We start from the raw sequence: 17,311 nt of genomic DNA on the forward strand, positions 1-17,311 counted from the left end.
GTTGCGTTGCGTTGCGTGGCGTTGCCACGGTACGGCAAAAAGACGCGGGTTCGAATCCCGCCTCGAGATCGAATTTTTTTATATTATTTAAATGTTAGTTAAACAATATTTTAGGAATGGGTATATTCGTGTACGTGCTGATGTGGATCGCGCAGAAGTTAGCAGAGCTGCCGAATCCCCCGCCCCCAGAGGAATTGCCGATGTATGCTGATAGACATTTGCCACCAATACATAAACCTATATTACAAGGATAGATTCCAACGTTTATCATTAATGCTACTCATAGATTTAATTTGTTCATAGTGTATAAGTTAAAAGGAATTAAATAGATTTACATATTTTATTGTGGTGCTTTTAGCTTTTTTATGAATAATCTACCAGTTAGTTGTAAATGAGTGAAAGAATATTCTTTCAGAAAGTCTGATCTGCAATAACTCCATACATGCCAAATTTCATTAAAATATTATTCTTTAATTCTAACAACTAGTTAGTCACAGTGCCACAAACTTAACTGACCCGGTGGCTCAAAACTGGATCTACGTGCCGCCATTTTGAAATGTCACATTTTCACAGACTTTTCATACGGAATACCTATTTTGTATAAATACAGGGTGGCTCTGAAATACGTTGACAACTTATTTTACGATTTATTTTATTTTTCTTTTATACAGTATATCTGTGACTACTAAATAATAAAAATACAGTATTATTTTAATGTAAATATCTATTTATTTTCAAAATAACCACCTTTAGCTTTAATACAAAGGCTTAAACGTTTTCTGAAGTTTTCGACGATTTTCCGTACCTCCTCTTCAGATATTTTGTCCCACTCACGAGTAAGTGTTGCCTTCAGCGCGTCTACACTTCTGTGTGATGTTGCACAGGCCTTCGCCTCTAGAATTGACCATACGCTGAAATCCATTCGATTAAGGTCTGGTGAAAATGGAGGCCATTCCTTGGAACTTATGAACTCTGGGAAATGGTCCATACATCACTACTGTACATTTGAGGCCCTGTGAGATGCAGTAGAGTCATGTTGAAAAGTCCACGGTTGGTCACCGAAGTGCTACTGGCTCCAAGGAAGAACTACACTCTCTAAAATATCGCGTCGGTTTATTTCTTGATTCATTTTCACACCTTTTTTTACGAAAACGAGAGGAGTTTTGCCTGTTGAGCAAATGCCACGCCAAACCATGACTGAATCCGGTCTATGCCGATGGGGGATAATTGCTGTGGCTCCAGGGCGACTAGAAGAGTAAACTTTATCGTTTTGGCGGTTATGAGACTGTTCAATCTGAAAAATTTTTTCATCGGTGAAAAAAATATTTTTCCACGCTTCACCAGCGGAGCGCGCTTTCAGTAAGCGACATCTTTCAAGGCGTATTTTTTTATCTTTATCATCCAACCGCTGCGCTTTTCGAAGCTTGTATGCTGTTAACTTGAGCTCATTTTTAACAACTCGTTGTAACGTTGAATGACTTACACCTAAATCTCGAGCCATTTTTCTTACCTTGGCTTGTGAATTGCGGGTCTATCTTTGTTTGACGATATGTCGAAGCCTAGGCGTCTTTACAGTTCTTTTTCTGCCTCTTCCCAGACAGTTACCATGTTGGCCAAGCTCATCGTAGCGTTTAATAGCAGAAGAAACTAACTGCCGACTGATACCGAGAAGTCGCACTACCGCGCACTGCCGCTTACCAGCCTCATATAAGGATATTATTGCACCTCGTTGAGCAGACATAGTAAAAAATGACTAATTTTTAATTTATTCTCTTCACAAATAACTTTAAGTTGGCGCCAAAACATGTGAAAATAATAATTAAAAAACAAAAGCAACGCAGCATGTCCCATTTTTGAAATTTATTATTTTGAAATTTGTCAACGTAATTTAGAACCACCCTGTATAAAGTTACTTATTAACCTTGCATCTTGATTTTTACCCTTGCATCCGGGGAAATACTATTTAGCGGCACGAAAATCCACATCAGTGACACCGTCACCAGGTCAGTTAAGTTTGTGGCACTGTAATTTTATTATAGTACTTACTAGCTTTCCACCCGCAGCTTCGCCCGCGCAGTCAAAGAAAAACTCGCGGAGTTCCCGTTCCCGTAAGATTTCCGGGATAGAACCTATCCTATTGCCCGGGGTAAAAAGTAGCCTATGTCCTTTCTCGGGTATCAAAATATCTCTAATCTCTATACCAAATTTCATGCAAATTGGTTCAGTAGTTAAGGCGTGATTGAGTAACAGACAGAGTTACTTTCGCATTTATTAGTTGCTTAGTTGCTAGTCACCGCAATTCTGATTACTACTCTGAAAAATAACAAGGCAACGACAATTATTATACTTACAGTAAAATCTGACCAGCGGCCTGCACCATGCTAAGAAAATGGATAGTGACATAACCGCATGCAAACATACATACCTACTTACCCACGCTCGACTAATATATTTACCGTCCTATCGCAGTCAGATTAATACTTCCCAAATAAGTTAAACATGTCGCACTTGTTTTGAAATCGTACTATCTTCTAGTTTTTTTTTAAAGATGTAATACCCCCGCCACACTATGCTCCTCGTCCTGCTCATCGCCCTGCCGTTATTCGCCTCGATATTGCCGTCTGGCCACACACTGCTCTACTCGCGTGATTAATCGCGACGCTCTTCAGTTCGCACTCGTATTGCCGGTCCTTTGACTTGCGCGCAATAGCCGACAAAATAGGGAGCAGTGAGCAGGACGATGAGCACAACGAGTGGCATGACGAGTAACGTGGCCACACTACCTACGTCCCTGCCTACTTTCCTCGTTACTTCCCATACCACTCGTCGAGTCGTGTGGCTGCGGCATTATAATGTATTGCCACTGTGGAAGCGTTTTCAATAGTTCTTTTTGAATGAAATCATAAATAACATAAATTACGTATATCGTGTTTTCAATATAATTATGAAGTACCTGTTAAATAAGGGATGTTTGTAAATATAGTAACCTAAACAAACAATAGTCTACTTCAAAAGCGCGTAACTCAGTAATAGGGTGCACACATTCATTTGATTCGGAGCCGTTGCAGCATCTCTATTTCAACATGTTTGGTTTGTATTCTATATTTCTTTATTCAAAAAAGGTTGTTTAAAATTCGTAAGCTTGTCATAGTTGTGACTTGTGAGTGTGAGTGTAAAGGAGCGGTGTTTAAAATTTAAATATAAACGGCGATTATCTAATTTGCCGCCAATAGATACCTACATAAACCTAAAATTAGATGTCGATCCATATTATATTTTTATTTGTCTCTGTGATATAGTTACATATAATACATGGTTTTGTAAAAGACAAATTAAATAATTGCCTCAATTTTAATGAAGATATTCGCAGCGATTTTGTTTATATCTAAGGTAATGCGATGCTATATTATATATCTTTATATTTATAAGTATGTACTTATATAAATAAAATAAATCATTAATCGAAGTGAGAGACTAAAAGTGCAAATTTTCTAAGATCAAAAAGCGGCTTGCAAAAACTGATGACTATACTCAAGCTTCTGTGTAATATTTTTATTAATAACATTAGTAACACAGCAATATAAACGATCATTATTTCTTATATTTCCAGGGCTGAGTATATTTGTGTATTTCCTAATGTGGTTGACACAGAAATTAAACGAATTACCTAGTCCTCCGCCACCGGAACAAGAACCAACCTATGCTCCCGATCGTCACTTGCCACCAGTACAAAAACCTATTTTGCCAGGATAAAAAGAACAATAATTATTGGGAAGAAAATGTAACTACCTACTTAAACTTACACTTTCTGGCTAAATAAATAAATCGTTATAACAAATTAATGATGTTGTATTTTTTAACCGACTTCAAAAAAAGGAGGAGGTTATCAATTCGGCCGGTATGTTTTTTTTATGTATGTACACCGATTACTCCGAGGTTTCTGAACTGATTTACGTGATGTTTTTTTTGTTCGATGCGGGATGGTGTCGAATTGGTCCCGTAAAAATTTTATTCGGATAGGCCCAGTAGTTTTTATTTTATGGGCATTTTTGCAAGTGCAAGTTTGAAGTCGGTTGTTTTTAACGCAGTTATCACTTGTTATGCTCTGAAAAAGTAAGAGGATAAATTGTGTAGAATTTCCTTATTTCCTATCTATACCTACATGTAATAAATCTGTATAAGGGTCAATTCTGTACATTGAAAATATTGAACAAAATAAATAGCAGGGGGTGTTACTGGATCGATACCAAACCCAAATATGTGATTAAAATTTTTTTTGTCTGTCTGTATATGCTGACATCACGTGGAAACAAACGGTTCGATTTCGAGGAAACTTGGTATAATTATACTTTATTATCCTGGGCATAAAATAGGATACTTTTTATCCTGAAAAAATTCGTGGAAAAAAATCTTAATTTTTCAGTTTTATCCATAGGCGTTGTTCTGTAGAACCGCGAACACACGTTGCGTTCCGCAGTGGATTCTTTTTTTTTTTATAAGATGTCATTGTCAGAGTCATCAGTCACTCAAAATGGAGAAATAAACCATCCACGCGAAGACGGACATCCGCGCGGACGGAGTCGCGGGCGGAAGCTAGTACATATAATATGTAATAAATTGCCTGATATTATGATTACGCTTTCTCTATTTTGTTACGCAAGTGCAATGGCATTGCAAGTCTTTGGAGTGAAGATATTTAGGTATTTGATACCCTAGAGTCTAGACCTAGTAAATAATGATTGAACGTTGCTAGTTGCTATTGCATTAGGTATAATATATAATTATTCATCTATGGAATTGTATTTTTTATAAGCTATAGTTTGTTTATGTATATTAATATAGGTTTACCTAGGTTTATCTAGTTACTTTTTTGGATAAGAACTTTAGAAATAAGACAGTCTCGTAAAGGGTTATCCATTCTTTATGTTTTACTTACATAAAATTAAACAATTCAAAACTTTAAATATAATTTAATATGCGGCATATTTTCGGTAAACTTCCCTCCAGAAACTTATACGTTCTTCGAATGGTAGAGATGTTAACTTTATTTCATTTCCTAAGGATAAAAAATTTAACTTGTTTCTTTCGCTCTTTACCCAGTTTACATTAGTAGTCGAAGGATTCCTGAAAAAAAAAACATTTTAGTTTTACAATTTGGATAATTTCTATTTGGTGTTATTAATAATTCAACGCCGGCCTTATAGACTAGGGTAGAAAAGGATATAGGCCTTTAAAAATAATAAAAAGATAAAAAAAATCGCAGTCGGATGAAACCCATTAGAAAAGGAGGGGAATATGATGAAAATAAAAATAAATTACGGTCAATCCGAGTTCGGGAAGTGGGAGGGGGGAGCTATTAAGAGAAAAAAATGGTTTCTCTCGATTTCCGACAAAACTACAAGTCCTACGGAAAAAAGTTCAATGGAAAAGTTGTAGGTAATTAAAAGTTCTACAACTTTTGTATTCACAATTTTTTCACATAACCTCAAAATTTAGGTGAAAAATTTAAAAAACCAAGTTTTTGGTCTTTTATTTTTATCTACTTCAAAAATTTTTTTTTTCTACGAAATTTGGTGGAAACTTACTTTATTATGTCCAAAATACACTGTAATTTATTTAATTGAAAATATTTATTTTTTCGCCTTATTTTGAATTAATACCAAAAAAACAACCTAATTTTCAATCGAAAAGTCACCCGTCAAAATATCAGCTTTTTTCAAAAACTTGGGGAGCTTTTTGTTCATTAAAATCTATACTTTCATATGGTGTAAAAAAAAATATTACCATAGTAAATGTTCTCAGGAAACACATACAAACAGTGTGATAATGAGCTTTTACTAAATCAGGCAAATTTCTCAAACGACCTGAAATGTTTTTATCGACATCATTTTGCTTTTGAATATGCTGTAAAATATTAGTTGTATGGTAACTTACAATGGTATTTGCGAATGCCATCGCGAATGCCTTCGCGAATGCCTTCGCAAATGCCTTCGCGAATGCCTTCGCGAGTGCCTTCGTGAATGCCTTCGCGAATGCCTTCGCGAATGCCATCGCAAATGCCTTCACGAATGCCATCGCAAATGCCTTCACGAATGCCTTCGCGAATGCCTTCGCGAGTGCCTTCGCGAATGCCTTCGCGAATGCCTTCGCAAATGCCTTCGCAAATGCCTTCGCAAATGCCTTCGCGAATGCCATCGCAAATGCCTTCGCGAATGCCTTCGCGAATGCCTTCGCGAGTGCCTTCGCGAATGCCTTCGCGAGTGCCTTCGCGAATGCCGTCGCGAATTCCTTCGCAAATGCCTTCGCAAATGCCTTCGCAAATGCCTTCGCGAGTGCCTTCGCGAGTGCCTTCGCGAATGCCTTCGGAAATGCCGGCCGTACAGCCGCCGGCATTTGAAGACCTGGATATAACTTTGGGTACATACTTGGTACATACAGTTGCTAGTTACATATTATTTTTTATTGTTGCCCCACCTTGAGCCCATGGCTAGCTACGCCCATGTATCTAACCATTTTCTACGAAAAACGATAATCACAAATCCAAAATAAAAAAATTACTTTAAGTCAATTTGATTAATGTTGTCAATCTTCGTTGCCTATCGTCCTTGCAGAAAAATGCGGACCATTTTTAGGCTGATCGTGCGGGGTGTGTTAAGTGTTTAATTTTGGCGGGAGGCGGAGAGTGTCCGTTCTGTAGCGTTTAGCTACTATTATGTTTTCTGTGGTTATGTGAAAAAATTATGAATACAAAAGTTGTAGAACTTTTTATTACCTACAACTTTGCCATTGAACTTTTTTCCGTAGGACTTGTAGTTTTGTCGGAAATCGAGAGAAACCATTTTTTTCTCTTAAAAGCTCCCCCCTCCCTCTTCCCGAACTCGGATTGACAGTAATTTATTTTTCCTTTTATTTTCATCATATTCCCCTCCTTTTCTAATGCGTTTCATCCGACTGCGATTTTTTTTTGTTTTAAAAATTATCTAACTACTCTAGTCTATTAGAGCGAAATATTCTTAAAGCAATAAAATCTAAACAAATGCATACCATTTTCGTTGATATTATGTTAATAATTACGGTTTCTAAAACATATTATTTACAGTTAATTTTTATTGCTATAATCAATAGGGTCATTTAATTTTATTGCTTTAACCGCATACCTACTACCGTTCATGGTTTTGAATAGTTAATGTTGTACGCATTTTCGTTTGCGTTTGGTAATTGAGCGCAGAGGCCAGATATATTCATTGTAATATGGCGCCTAGAGCGCCCACTCCGCTCGCTCTACCCAAGAAACGGCCGCGGCCGCGGCAGTGTGTTGAAATTTTTTCGTTAGCTCTTTAAATGTGTTATGCTAACGTTGGTCATTGGTGTATAAAATGTTGATTTACTTATAGATAAGGAGTAGTTAGGAATTACTTTTTGTTTTTTGAATTTCGTTAACCTAATTTGTTAGTAGGTTAAAAAAGAACTTACCCTGTTCTTGCAAAGTTAGTCCAAGAACTAGTCATTGCATCTATCATCTTCTCATCTTTTGGTAAATTTGGTAGAAATTTGTAGAATATTGGGTCAAATATATAAAATAATTCATCTGCATGATTTGCTCCGGGCGTTAACGGTAGACCGGATACAAATTTATTTAAATTTCGTATAGAGTCGTATTTAAAAATATAATTATACACAGTAGCATTGGCCTTTAAGAAATAATGTGTTGTTTCTATAGAAGGATAAATTATTATTGAGTCCGAAAAATAATTAATAAGCCCATCATAACTAGCTCGTGTTATCGGTTTATCTTCAAAATATAATTTTCTGATACCCTTGACCAGCTCTGTTATTTCATTTTGGTTTTGAAACCTTAGATTCCGGGGTATAATTTTCGTTAAATTCTTTTCAAGATTGTCTAAGTCCATTGATTTAAATTCTCCTGCGAACATGACTCCTTCCTTATCATTAAAACCTATTATGACTTCTATGTTTGGATCTAGCTGAAAAGAGTTTAATAGATTTCTGGGGCTGATTGTTATAAACGGATTTTTACTTTTCTCTGTATTTTCAGAACACGGCTGAAAGATAAAGGACTCACCATTATTATTTTTTTTATTAGTATCCGAAGCTTTTACGATATCTTTCTCGTCCGCGTATTGTAGAACTTTTAAAATTTCGTTTTGATCGGTTAAATTGTAGCCAAGTCTGGAAGCTAACAATATTGCTTTATCCAAAGGATTCTCTTCAAATGAAATGGGTATAAGTATCGAGCCACTTTCCAAGATAATTCTTTTAAATAAACCTTTACTAGATTCCGATAAACTTAAATAATGTACGGAGGTTGCTCCAGCGCTTTCCCCAATTAAGGTAACTGAGTTAGGATCTCCTCCAAAACTTTCGATATTTTGGTTTATCCATTTTAATGCTGCAACTTGATCTTTCAAGCCCATATTTCCTGTGACTTCTGTATCATTTAAACACAAGAATCCAAAAGCACCAAGCCTATAATTTATCGTGACCACTATTACACCTTTTTTCACTAGATATTTTCCGTCGTACAGTAGATTGGTATTACTTCCAAAATAAAATCCTCCACCATGAATGAATACCATAACTGGAAGTAAATTAGACGGACGAATTTCATTTGGAGTATAAATGTTAGCTACTAAGCAATCTTCACGACCAACTGCTATTTTCAGCATGGCCAGTGTTTGGGAGCATTTAATTGAACCGTCCGTAGCGTAAAATGTGTTCGTCCAAGTCGGCGCGGGACCCGGTTCCTTTAAAAAATCAGCTTTATAAGTAACATGTTTATTTTTGGAGTCAGTATCAGAAATCAATTTTGCTATTTTATGATAATAATATGTAGGTAACTCACATGAAATCGCTTTGGGACAGAAGCGTACGGAATTCCCAAGTAAGCATTGTAGCCTCCTAGTTTTACACCTTTCAATGTTCCTTGCGGCAGTTTCACTTCACTAGTAAACAAGGTGCACAAAACAAACATTACACTCGTACATAATAAATAAATCACCACTAAAACACGTGTAGCATCCATGGTGTCGACATTGAATGTAAGCAAATAGAATTAGCAGCTCTGTTTATAATCGCTATAACTAAATATTGTTGATTGTAGATCAATTACGGAATAAAATAAATAAAAATACAACACTTAAAGCACACTAAACTTTATTATCTATAAATTATAATCCAATCAATAGGTAGGTATTTACAGTTACATTTTTAACGGTTCACACATTTCGCATCTGCATTCTCGCAAAGCCTTTCCAATACGATAGCATAGTGACTGTTTTGATTCCGTATCATAATTCATTTTTTCGCCAGGCTGATTTCCGTAGCCACACTAAATCATATAGATAAATTTATATTATGAAAGAACAAAAATTTCCTAATACTTAGTCTAATCGCAATTCGTAACATGATTTTCTACGTCATACATGTCCTTTCACCGTTGCAGTTGGCCTACCGTTAAGAACCTCCTACGACCGATATGATGGAGAATAAATTTATCGCTTTGAGTAAAAAAAGTACCTAATGGCATTTTTGATAGATGAGTTAAGATTAAGAAAATTGTATTATTATTATTTTCTTTAATCTCTTTCCTTAATTACATCTGGAATTCGAGAGATTATTTTCCTTATACTTACTAGCCTACAAAACCCGATAAAATTTAAATATCGGTAGTTTATAATTTCTAAGTGGATAAACTCAACTTAAAGGATACCGCAAATAAATAACACAAAGCAAATAAAATCAAGTTAAATATTGACACGTCATTTGTGCAAGAACAATTAATATAACTTGTAAGTAGGTACCTTGGCTTAATATTACAAGCTGTGCCGCGTTGTTTCACATGCGGACAGACCCGTTCAAATCAAATATTTCTATAGCTCATATGTTATTCTGATGTACAACCTAAGTAATGTAAAGTTTCATCCTAATCCGTCCAACTGTCTTTACGTGAAAGAGCAATAAACATCCATACATCCAAACAAAATTTCACGTTTCAATATTAGTACCTAGATATTATGATCTGTGGTAGTACGTTCAACTTAATCAACGTAAAATTTTTCAACCTACACGAAGCGCAACTAACCAGTGAAGCCATATTCTCGCAGTGCAGTCTGCGCGCGCTGGGCTTCACGGTTTGGGCCAGCATGTTCCACGCGCGACCTGATTGCCGGTCCAGCTTCAACGCCTGCACTGCGCACGCTTTCGCGCAGGCGAGCGCGGTGCTCTGCTCTTCGGTGGCACCTGCATCGCCCCCTTCGCCCACGCTACTCTTCTGTTTTAATTCGTTTTCATTAAAAATTTGTTTGTTCAATAAACTTTTTATATAACTTTTTGTCTACTTTAAACAAGTGCTCTAAATAGATTTTTATAGTTACTTCTGAATTGAAAATGCAAAATAAAGTAGGTAGTACGTAAAATACTACCTTGTAGGTTATATAGAGTTCGCGTCATTATTATGTAGTGTATAAATAATAGAGAATTACATTTTGTATGATCTAAATAGTTTTTTAATCTGTTGACTTACAATCATCCAATCGTCTGCAAGGGCCATCCATGCGTAAGCACTGGGTTGTCTGCGAATTAAATCCGTCAGAATTGCTCTGACGCGCTGCGGCTCACGGCGCGGGAGTGATAGGAGGATACTATCAAAATATGCTAGTTTAATCGAGAATAAGAATTTAAAACAACAATTAAATTATTTTAATAAGGTTATCGAAGGCTTATGAAAAATCTAGACATTCATGCTCATCAAATGAGCAAAAAATACACATAGGTACCTACCGTATGTATAGAACATTTTATTTCTGATGTTTAGGTTAAGGCTGTAGCCTTCCAAAGATAATGGATGCGAACGTAATAATCTTTACCGGCTTTTGACCTTCATAGCCATTGCTTCTTGTAAAATAGGAATATCTATAATGCTCTATGAGTACATGAAGAACACACACATGAAGCTTACTTTTCTTTTTTACGGATAGGTGGATAGGTATCAATATTTGTATCACACATAAAAAAAATGTACATATTTATATAATTATTTATATTTTATAATTAGTTGATACTGATGTATCATAATCGTTATCGGTTTTGTTATTATGAACATACCTATACGCGCTAAGGGAACCGCCAGCTTTTTCAAAGCTGGACATTGATTGAGCCAAATCTTTCTTTTTATGGTAACACTCGCCTTGAAGACTCCGCAAATAACTAATCTATAGTTACACATCATTTATTATTCATCAACATAAAACAATTAAACAAATAGAGAAACATATTGAAATCTTACTTCACCAAATTTATCCAAAGCTGATTTAATGTGACATAATGAGTTATCTACGTCTTTACGCAACCGACAGCATAGAGCCAGCAAGTGGTAGTACACCGGCGATTCTCCAACCTCTGCGAGTGCTCTTGCAAGGCATACCTCTGCCAACTGAAGGTTTTACGTAAAATTTATATATTAGGTTAGTTAAATTGTAGGCAGGTAAAGGCAAACTACATCTTGTTATGTTTCTTAGGAATTTACAAAATAAAATTAAGATGGCAATGAAAAAATAGATCAATTACTGACATAACCATAACCTCCAATCTCTAAAAGAGTCATCGTCATAAGCAGGAAATTCCTGTTTATTTTCGATTATTATTAATTTATTCATACGATTACAAAACTATTACTTTTTTGCAGTAGCTAGTGTCAATGCCAGATTTGCATAAGGTTATTAACTAAGGTTGAATAGGTATCTATATATCAGTAGTAAGACCTATATTATATGCACATTTATTTAGCAAAAAAATTGAAGGTCAACTTTACACGTGACTGAATAAGCTATACTCCTATCTATCTTCATATTATAAAGAATTTAGTTCTCATTTTCTGGAATGGTTAGAAAAGTTATTTTCGTACCTAGTGAAAATTTATTTTAAAAAAGTTTTCTTTAGGGGCGTTGAGAGTAAATTTCAAACTCGCGTCAATACCGTCACCTCATGAAGTAAGGCGACGATTTTGGTCTTTGAATCTAGCCAACACACGCACATACGCTATTTTTGTTGTATCGTAATTCAAATCAAATAGCACATGAAGAGTTGCAAGCTAGGCACGTATTTTGAGGAAAGTATCTTAAAAAGTAAGGAGATCTTAAACTACCATATAAAGCAATTTCATATCTACAAGTTACAATAATGCTTCAATTTAGGCACAAAAGAAAACGGTTTATCCCGTCCAAGAAATTCGCATACCTATGCTTTATTTCCCAAAATTCGTATAACAGTAAAGTCCACTGTGAAATAACTGGCAATCAACTTATTTGCAAGACAGACTTACCTCTACACCTCGAATACGTAAGAGCAAATCAGCGGCATCATAATACCGGCTCGTTCCTGGCAGCAACGGTGTTTGATCCCACCAATCACCAAGCTCTCTTTCCCACGCACGGGGATAGCGTAACTCTTCTGCTAGGCCTTCTGCTTCTGTTCTAAATGTATATTATTATTAACATTATAGGTAGGATATTTTGTATTGACTTTTATTGATGTCTAATGTAAACATAATTGTAGGTAATCCATAAGCTATAAATAAATATATTTAATATATTATGTATGTAACATTAGACAAACGATTTATCGATTTATCCATTGCGTATTTATTTTTATGTAAAATAAGTCTTAGAACTATAACAATTACTTATTATAGCTAGGTACTAGGTAAAGCATGGGATAATTTAATCTTATATTATAATGTGTACCTAAGTATTAAAAAAATAAATGACGTCATACTTTCTAGCGTATTTCATGATTTCCGCAGCCATATGAAACATTTCTCTATGCCAGTAGTATGCGCTAGCAGCTACCCACAGCACTGTCCAGAAGGGATACAGTCCGAGAATCGATACGAAGAAAGGTTCTGCAGCATCCGCATCGCGTTCAAACACCATACATGCTTTTGATAGTAAACTGTAATCATTTAGAACTTAGTAATAAGGATGGAATATATTATGGTATGCCTAACTGTGAAATGAAAAATAGCGGGTATTCTTTTAAAGTGTCACAAGAATACCTTAATGCATGTCTGGGATTTACTAGAATAGACTTGTTAATGCAAACGTTGGCTCTACTGAAATCAACATCCTGAAGGCAAGTAGACAGCTCGCGCCAAAGGTCTGCATCTCGGGGATTCTTGACTACTGTCTGAAATTTAATATAATGCTTATAATTAAGAACTAAGCTACACAATGCTTTTATATTTATATTATTAACGTTTAACTTATTTCTAGAAGAGTAGGAGACGGGACTTATGAAAAAAAACCACGCCTGTTAAAATGATACTTTATATTAATATGACTGCAGTCTGAGTATTTGCCATTCTTATTTAAAACTAGTAATAATAAGACACGAATCCTAAATACTTCATCTTTTTCTGCAGAAATTATATATGTTTGATACTTATGTATCCATTTACAAAGATTTGTATGATAAATCACATAACTTTAGGAGGGCATTACATGAGACTTGGTTACATGATTGTTTTTGACAATAGAGTTCATTTATATTAAAACGTTTAAAATTGTCTGTACATTTATACGAATTTATTAACCTGCAAATACAGTTTAGTGGCATGTGACGTATCTTTCAGTTGGCGAGCGTGTCTCGCAGCACGGAGAGTGGAATCCAATTCTTGGTGGTAATCAGTATTGAGGAGGAAATCATTGGTGATTCGCATCAGACACGCGTGTGCCATCATCGTCATTTCCTTTTCATGAAAAACATGATAAATTGGTTATCTACGCTATGTACATAATTATTTCAAACCAGTTTCATTTAAATGTCTAGTTTCGGATATGAATGTGATCGTTGTAAGTAGGTACTTAATATTAAAAATTTGCCTATTATTACGTAGGTACGTAATAGCAGGCAAATTCATAATAAGTTCATACCCTAATAGAAAATTAAATAAAATCTACTGTAACATTCTTCAATTTCTCTGTTAAAAATGATCTAGAAATAGAGTTGAAATTGTAAGTAATTTGTATATCTTATTTGTATAGGTACTTGCCTTAAATTTTTCATCAGTTTCAAGAAAGTTGCTAATCACAAAATTATTGTTGACGTATATCGCTGCATCCTGCCAAAAGGATGTCCAAACTTCTAATCGAGTTCGAGTTCCACCCAATTGTCGATTAATTGTGCAAATATCTGTCGTACCTTTTAAAAAGTAAGTATAAGTTAAAATACTATTTAAAAATTTTTTTATAATGTATAATTTATATTTATAGCTAATTCCTGTCATGATTAATTGAAGATGAAATCTTATAAGCAAAACATCACAGCCGCAGAATTGCTGTTACACAAAATTATTTACGTTCTTTCCAACCGACTACAAAAAAAGGAGAAGCTTCTCAATTCAACTGTATTAAAAAAAGGATAAAACAATAAAATATTTTACCATAGTAAGGCATTCTTCTTAACGCAGTGTTTGCTAATTTTATTGTCGACAACCAATCTCTGTCTGTCTGTCCACGTCCCGTGCATTCCCGTTTTATCGGTGTCGTTTCCATTTCATTCAACATTTTGTTTAGTTCCGGTCTATTATGATTAAAATAAAATAAAAATTATGCAATGTTTTACTTTTATGGAGGATTCTTATGCACAATAAATTATCTATCACAGTACTATTATCTCTATTTTGTACATTACTCTTATATGAAATGACCCACTAGCTTTTCCATTATATAGAGTGGAGAGTCATTATGCATTTTCTCCTTAAAAAGTATTAAAAGGACTGTATGAATAAAAAAAATGCGTACTGTGAAATGAATGGAGGTATGGCTGGCTTCTTGAACGGCCTGGCTAATTTGACTTCTATAAGAACGAAAGCAGGATTATCATCACTGCCTGTGGGATGTGGTACCAATATTTTAGAAGTATCCGTATTAGCACTCGTTGGAAGTGATTCCGTTGTTGCCCTGAAATTGAGTAATCTCACAATATAAGGCTGAATGATACTGAAAATTATGTGATTATATTGTTATTGATATTTCAGGATTGAGAATTATTTACAAGGTATTTATTATTAACAAGTTTGTCAGAATAATTGGCTTCGAGCTTTTTTATTGTAAATCTAATTAATACTTTCCACTTGTAAGCAGTATGGTAAAAATAATTTGTCCGTCATATACATAATATGCCGATATTTGTAAGTACTCACTTGCTACTTTTTTGTACTGTAATAAAGGCAGAAGGCGTTTTATCATTGGGTGGTAAGAGAGACTCACAACCACACTTTTCTAGCATTAGTTCAGCATTGACCCACTGTAGTGGAACCACAATACGTGCAGTATTCTCTAAAATACAATTATTATTGATTTCAGTTACTAGTACCAAATAAAAAGTCAAAGAGGAAGAAATAGATTGTTTTTTTTTACAAAATATATGTCTCACCTCCCGGATAAAGTAATTTGAATAAATCGATAAACCCCATAAAACTATAGCCGCAATTTTCCCCGTACAAATGTACTTCTAATGGCCATTTGTATCTACGCAGATGTTCAGAAAGCCACTTCTCTGTTTCTCCCAGCAAAAGAGTTTTGTGAAAGGATGCCCAAATTGTTGCATCTTAAATGTTAATGATTGTATAAGACTGATAAGTTTTCTTCAAGTTAAAATTATTGTTTTAAAGACTCACAATAATTAGGTTGATTTCGAACGTAATAATTCAAGTCGATTTTGTCTTCGTTTTGAAAGTCTTCAAGACTTCCATAGAACTTTTCATTATTTTCCGTAAATCGCTCGTCACCCAACCTAAGGCTTTCCCAATTTTCATGAAAGTTTAAAATGTTAAACCTGGTCGGTATCCTATATCCTTGATTAAATGTGTAGAGTCCACTGTTCTAGAATGTACCACATAAATAAAAAAAAAGTTTCTCTCGCATGGTAGTGACAAGACGTGAGGGAAAGATAATAATCAAATAGTAGTGCAGTAATTAAAAGTTTTGCTGTAAGGAAAGTATACCTAGTACAAAAATATAAGAATTATTGGAGTCTAAAAATACCTGTTCATTACATAAAGGCATCCTTGTAGCAGCCGTATACACAAATTCATCGTCATAAGGAACGCGCATATTAAATCCTCCAATAAGAGTAAATTTCATAAAATTTGCCTTTTTCAGGATTGATTGATGATGCTTATTGGCTGGATTGCGGTATGCTATCACTTCTAAAGTAATCAATGGGAGATTGTCCCAGCTTTTGGCTTGCAATGCTGTTGGCTTAATCATTGGTTGCAATCTCTGTCGTAAACATAATTTATTTCTATCTGTGTGATACATGGAACATTTTTATTAATTCTATTGGAATTCAGTTTTGATAATAATTAATAATAAAGTATTCTTACCAATAAATATTGACGTTATATCAATGTTACAGCAATAAACATCTAATTTAGGCTTAGATTTCGATGTACGCTTAATCGCTGGATCGCTTTCAGTGTTAGTATCTTCGTGTAAAACATTAGACTCTATATTATCCAATGACTGAATTTTTACTAAAATAAATTTAAACTTAAGCTTATGTTTTTAAACATAAATGTGTTTTATTTTTTATAGAGAAAAAAAAGTTACACAAATATAATTTTCCATCAATAGAAAATTATGTATACCTATTTATAACGACATTAAAATGTTGTTTTAAGTTTGCTTTAAGTACTGACCTCTGACTATACCTACCAGTAAACAACAACAAAACAAAGAAAAATATCAAAATTCGAAAACATCACGTGTAGATAAGTGAAAAATTCTAATCTTAGACGAAATTTTGTGTTCTATCTATCTATCTAACTATTAAAATAAATGTTTCGTACTTATCAACGGGTTATCAGCGAAAGTACACATTTTCTCATAATCTGAAGGGTCATAATTCATTATGCCCTTTGCTATGGTTTTTTCTTGACCTTGATCCCTGTGTCCTACGGATGTTATAATAGAGGAAATCAACAGCTGGTCGTAGAACGTGACTTTAATTGCAAATTTCTTCGCATTATCGTCTGGTACACGAAGACACAGGACTCTTATACTGAGAACATCCAGGGGAGGCATATATTCTGGTTCCGTTTGTGGTATGTCAGACTTCGCTTTCGTAAGCGAAACATCCGATTTAGTCTGAGAAATAACAATTTTATTCCAGAGGAAAGAAGAACATAATTAGATAATTAAGAAAAATACTTACTTTCCCTCGCTTCATTGTTTGTTTTGACATACGATAATAGCTGCAGTACTAAATAATTTCCAACTTTTTGCGTTAT

At 34.7% G+C, this 17,311-nt stretch overlaps 2 protein-coding genes and 1 long non-coding RNA gene across 3 annotated transcripts; 1 reads left to right on the forward strand and 2 right to left on the reverse strand.

Annotated features, from left to right (window-relative positions):
- Positions 1-3,037: 3,037 nt before the first annotated feature.
- On the forward strand, positions 3,038-3,842 carry LOC123694099. Its single transcript, XR_006751772.1, has 2 exons — positions 3,038-3,090; positions 3,611-3,842. It is a non-coding gene; the product is annotated as an uncharacterized LOC123694099 (long non-coding RNA).
- A 1,061-nt stretch (positions 3,843-4,903) lies between these two features.
- LOC123693709 (esterase E4-like) lies at positions 4,904-9,044 on the reverse strand. The gene is made up of 3 exons (XM_045638906.1): positions 8,864-9,044; positions 7,474-8,765; positions 4,904-5,124 (listed from the first exon to the last, which is right to left on the reverse strand). The coding sequence occupies exons 1-3, from the start codon at positions 9,041-9,043 to the stop codon at positions 4,971-4,973; spliced, it is 1,626 nt and encodes a 541-aa protein (XP_045494862.1). The 5' UTR covers position 9,044; the 3' UTR covers positions 4,904-4,970.
- A 171-nt stretch (positions 9,045-9,215) lies between these two features.
- LOC123694079 lies at positions 9,216-17,310 on the reverse strand. Its single transcript, XM_045639383.1, has 19 exons — positions 17,236-17,310; positions 16,871-17,168; positions 16,406-16,555; positions 16,065-16,327; positions 15,698-15,902; positions 15,454-15,627; positions 15,221-15,356; positions 14,820-14,978; positions 14,459-14,598; positions 14,069-14,217; positions 13,610-13,765; positions 13,073-13,203; positions 12,793-12,969; positions 12,341-12,491; positions 11,306-11,452; positions 11,125-11,231; positions 10,544-10,661; positions 10,103-10,291; positions 9,216-9,349 (listed from the first exon to the last, which is right to left on the reverse strand). Exons 1-19 carry the CDS (start codon positions 17,263-17,265, stop codon positions 9,221-9,223), a joined length of 3,009 nt encoding a protein of 1,002 aa, XP_045495339.1. The 5' UTR covers positions 17,266-17,310; the 3' UTR covers positions 9,216-9,220.
- Between the last annotated feature and the right edge of the window lies 1 nt (position 17,311).

Source organism: Colias croceus, chromosome 8 (genome assembly GCF_905220415.1).
Source record: "Colias croceus chromosome 8, ilColCroc2.1".
NCBI classification, from domain to species: Eukaryota; Metazoa; Arthropoda; class Insecta; order Lepidoptera; family Pieridae; genus Colias; species Colias croceus.